The 4,395-nt window shown below is 40.5% G+C and overlaps 1 protein-coding gene across 1 annotated transcript; it reads right to left on the reverse strand.

Moving 5' to 3' along the window:
* Positions 1 to 767: 767 nt before the first annotated feature.
* Positions 768 to 1,913, reverse strand: LOC134662870 (malate dehydrogenase-like). The gene has a single exon (XM_063519178.1). It carries the CDS (start codon positions 1,819 to 1,821, stop codon positions 769 to 771), a length of 1,053 nt encoding a protein of 350 aa, XP_063375248.1. The 5' UTR covers positions 1,822 to 1,913; the 3' UTR covers position 768.
* Positions 1,914 to 4,395: the final 2,482 nt, after the last annotated feature.

Below are 4,395 nucleotides of genomic sequence, written 5' to 3' on the forward strand. Positions count from 1 at the left end.
ATGACAAAAGACTATGAACTCTAACTACTAGAATTAAAGTTGAGTTTTACTAACGTACATAATTATCTTTAATGTATTTTGACTGATTCTATTTCAATTTGACAGAAGCCCTGCCGTATTTATGGTCAATAAGGTCTACTGGCCTTAAAATTGTGTATGAAATTACAAGCAAATATCAGCTTAAAGAATGATAGTGTTAACGTTAGTTTGGTAACGTTAGTTTATAATGTGAATTGGGTAACGTTAACAAGCCCTGCAATAAAAAGTAAAATTACCGGTAAAATTAACGTTAACTAGCTAACGTTATAATAATGTTAAGTTATCAAGTATCGTTACCATTTACTACCGGTAATAAGGTATTTTTATGATTTTAACGTTAAGTAACGTTACTTTATAATGTGAATTGGTAACGTTAACAAGCCCTGGTCCTTAGTCAAATAAAAGAGTTTTTTAAACGAATGATTTTATTGAAATGGGATTAATTGGCAGACTTATTCTAATTGGGTACATTACAAATTAATACGAATCAACTATTGAAAGTCATCTACTTTCAGAAGTTTCTGACAAATTATTGTTAAAACTACTTAAAACTAAACACGATAGCTTCTAGTATAGAGTCTGTGCGGAAAGAGTCGTGGAATGTAAGGGAGCCCATACATTTCACGACTCTTCTCTTCTCGCACAGACTCTAGCTAAGTACCTATTTGTAATTTGGCGACAAACCATGTTAGTGCACTATGTAGATGATGATGGTCATCTACTCATCTGTTATGTTAATTTGTGACAAATTTCTTTATAGTAGAATTCAGCGTCATCTACGTCATACGCTAGTTCTTCTATCGATTGATTCAAATATGTTTGTTCTATGTTACTTATGACTTTAAAGTCCAATATTTCGGATATACCATCTTTTTTGATTTTCACAAGACTCGCAAAGAATTTGGTCTTATATGCGTCATTGGCCACCAACGCGATTTGCGCATCCGGCGTGCCGCTGAGCGCGTTGAGGACGGCCGAGACCGTCTGCGCGCCCGCGAACGCGGTCAGCTGGCCAGTTCGATACGAGCCACTCTGCAGCATTCCGTTCGCCGACTCCCTTACAAACTCTATGATATTTGCGGCTCCTTTGGGGTCGATATTGACCCAAGGCCTGACATGCGATACTAGCGGAACTGATGTGCTAGCGGAATGCCCGCAGACAACTGGCACGTGGATATCTTTAAATAGCTCCGGAATATCATAAAGCCGGTGTAGACGAGCTCGGGCTCTCATAGAATCGACGCCCGTAACGCCCAACACTTTATTTTTGTTATAAGCTTCTGCGGTTTCCATGATTCTGCTGATAAGCGGGACCGTGTAGTTGACGGGCTCGGTGAGATCTACTACGAATGCGTCGGGACAGAGTCGACAGAGTTCTTGTATAGGATGGATGAGGAGATCTGCGTTCACTTTAAATAAATCATAGTCCGTCTGACCAGGTCTCCTGAGGTCTCCGCACGCCAGACACACTATATCAGCGTTGAGCAGCGCGGGTCCGACGTGTCCCGCCCGACCCTCCGCGATCGACCCACTCGGGATATGTGATAGATCCAGCCCTACGCCATAAGTATACTTTGGTCGATCGTACAACACTATCCGACTCACGAGAGGATGGTTCTTGAGCAGCAGGGAAAGACTTTGAGCGACTGGATTTAATCCTATGATGGTGACTTGAAACTTGCCCTTTTTCCCAGGTTGCTTTGGACGAATTTCTGGTTTTGTGTGGAGAAACATACGTCTGGCGTGGCCTCGACGTATCAGGGATATGGTCAGACGGAACATAACTGACACCAGTTATATGAACATGGCACTTGATTAATTTATCAATTTATTTCATTTTGTTGTTCACTAAGTGACGTGACAGTTTCGTGGACGTGACATTCTGCAAATCAGACAGATCCAATCTGCCAGCATTCGTAGAAAAAGTAAGTAGAAGTCATAATATATCGCGTAGAATATTCCCTATTCATTCGACGACCTGTCTTGCCTAGAGTCTGCTGCTGCTGCTGAGTGCTGTGAGTCTTTCCGCACAGACTCTAGCAAAGAGTAGTATAATATATATATGGACTCTAGTACCTTTGTTGATAACTCAAGATAGCCTATATTTTAAAATTTTGCTTTTTTAGGGTTCCGTACCTCAAAAGGAAAAAACGGAACCCTTATTTATAGGATCACTCGTGTGTCTGGCTGTCCGTCTGTCACAGCCTATTTTCTCCGAAACTGCTGAACCAATTAAGTTGAAATTTGGTATACACATATGTAAGTCTGTGACCCAAAGACGGAAATGTCACATAATTAAATGATTTTTTGAAGTGAAAACTTCTTTAGCGGCGCTGTGCACTTTTTGTGATGGGGAAAAATGTTAAACTCGCGAGAGCGTAAGACGTAATATGTCATTGAGTTTTCACTTCTGTCGGCACTCCCGGAGTGCAACCCGTTGTTTTTTTCAAGTGAAAACTTCTTTAGCGGCGCTGCGCTGTGCACTTTTTGTGATGGGGAAAAATGTTAAACTCGTAACAGGTGTCACGTGACCGTAAGTCGGACACGTGACCTGATCGAAAAACTGTTACTTCAATGTCATTGAGTTTTTCTTTATTGATTTAAATGATATCTAGTGAGTTTCCCTCTAACTGGTATTAGTATAACTCGAGTACTAACAGTGATGTGCTTAGGGGTTTCAAGTAATTCGACGAAATAACGCTAGATGGCGTTAACCTCAATTATTAGTGCTGCAGACATTTTGCAATAGTGATTGAGTTTTCACTTCTGCTGGCACTCCCTGAGTGCAACCCGTTGTTTTTTTTTTCTACTGACGGAAATGGCTTGAAAAACTATAACCATGTTTTACTGTAGGTACTAGCCGAGGCTTAGCCGAGGCTGTGTATGAGCAGTGAGCAGTATGAGTGCGTAAAAACGTGTGTGCGTTTTTAGTTGGTTTTTATAGAGATGTAAAAGTCGATTTTACCTACCTATATTATATGTGATATAGTTTGTCAAAGGACTGTCTCATTTCAAACATAGACAGAGAGAATCATACTATCTTTGTAATCTTTGTCTTACACTAGCACTAGCACCCAAAAGAAAAGGATGAGTATAGTTTTTTGTTCTTATTTACTGACAAATTGGTTTGACCAAACTATCTTCTTCCTCGCGTTGTCCCAGCATTTTGGCCACGGCTAGTGGGAGCCTGGGGTCCGCTTGGCAACTAATCCCAGGAATTGGTGTAGGCACTAGTTTTTACGAAAGCTACTGCCATTTGACCTTCCAACCCAGAGGGTAAACTAGGCCTTATTGGGATTAGTCCGGTTTCCTCACGATGTTTTCCTTCACCGAAAAGCTACTGGTAAATATTAAATGATATTTCATACATAAGTTCCGAAAAACTCATTGGTACGAGCCGGGGTTTGAACCCGCGGGCTCCGGATTGCAAGTCGCACGCTCTTACCGCTAGGCCAATTTACTCTGTAAGTCTGTCTGTCTGTAAAGCTACAATTTACAAGCGGAAGTCTCGTCACAGATTATATAATAGTTCTGTCTCGTTCTAACACATAGGGTTCATAGTCTTCCGCTTGTATAGGTGAACCAGGATCTATTGAGGGTGCGCCATGTTGCGGAATTTCACTGGAACTAATTTTTTCATACTACACCAAAGAGTAGTATAATATATATATGAGAAAGAGAGCCCTCTCGTGGAACTTTTTTGTATCCATTATGAAGCGCCATCTGTAAATCTGAACACACAATATTAACGTCAATATTCATACCTACAGGCTTGGAGGATATAATCAAACGGAGACGCCATGTCTGTAATTTTCTGTACAAAACCGTCTGCCGATTTTTGCGGGGGAGGGGAACGTCAAATGTATGCGTAACGTAAAAATAGCCATGTCAGATAAACGTCAGTCCATACATTGTGTATGACCGTTGGCCGCCTATTTTCGACAGAGGGGAAAGCCTGTTAATGGCTACTCTGTTTAGTTGTATCCTCCAAGCCTACAGGGCCTGTTTACACATTGATTAATGTTTAATATGAGTCACTGACTTAATATAAAAGAAATAGACACACAAAGCAGAACAAAAACGTCAAGAAATGTGGATCCCAATGACGTTTCGCACCATTTGCATTGATGATAAAAACGCTTACGTAAATTTTGAGTCAAGATAAATGTTTCGTACAGAAAAGAGCTTAATGTCGTAAGCATTAAGTGTCAAATTTGCAAACATAAGTACCAACACTGTTAAAAAAATTAGTCCGATGGCACTAAACGTAACGTATTTACGTCAAACAACGTCAAACGAGAATAATGAACGAATGGAGTCACTTTGGTACACTTTAATATGTATTACTGTACAGGA

This window comes from Cydia amplana, chromosome 3, assembly GCF_948474715.1.
Source record: "Cydia amplana chromosome 3, ilCydAmpl1.1, whole genome shotgun sequence".
Lineage (NCBI taxonomy): Eukaryota > Metazoa > Arthropoda > Insecta > Lepidoptera > Tortricidae > Cydia > Cydia amplana.

Bases quoted from the DNA above. Each gene is read 5' to 3' on its own strand.
- LOC134662870 (XM_063519178.1), bottom strand. From the start codon at position 1,821: ATGTTCCGTCTGACCATATCCCTGATACGTCGAGGCCACGCCAGACGT.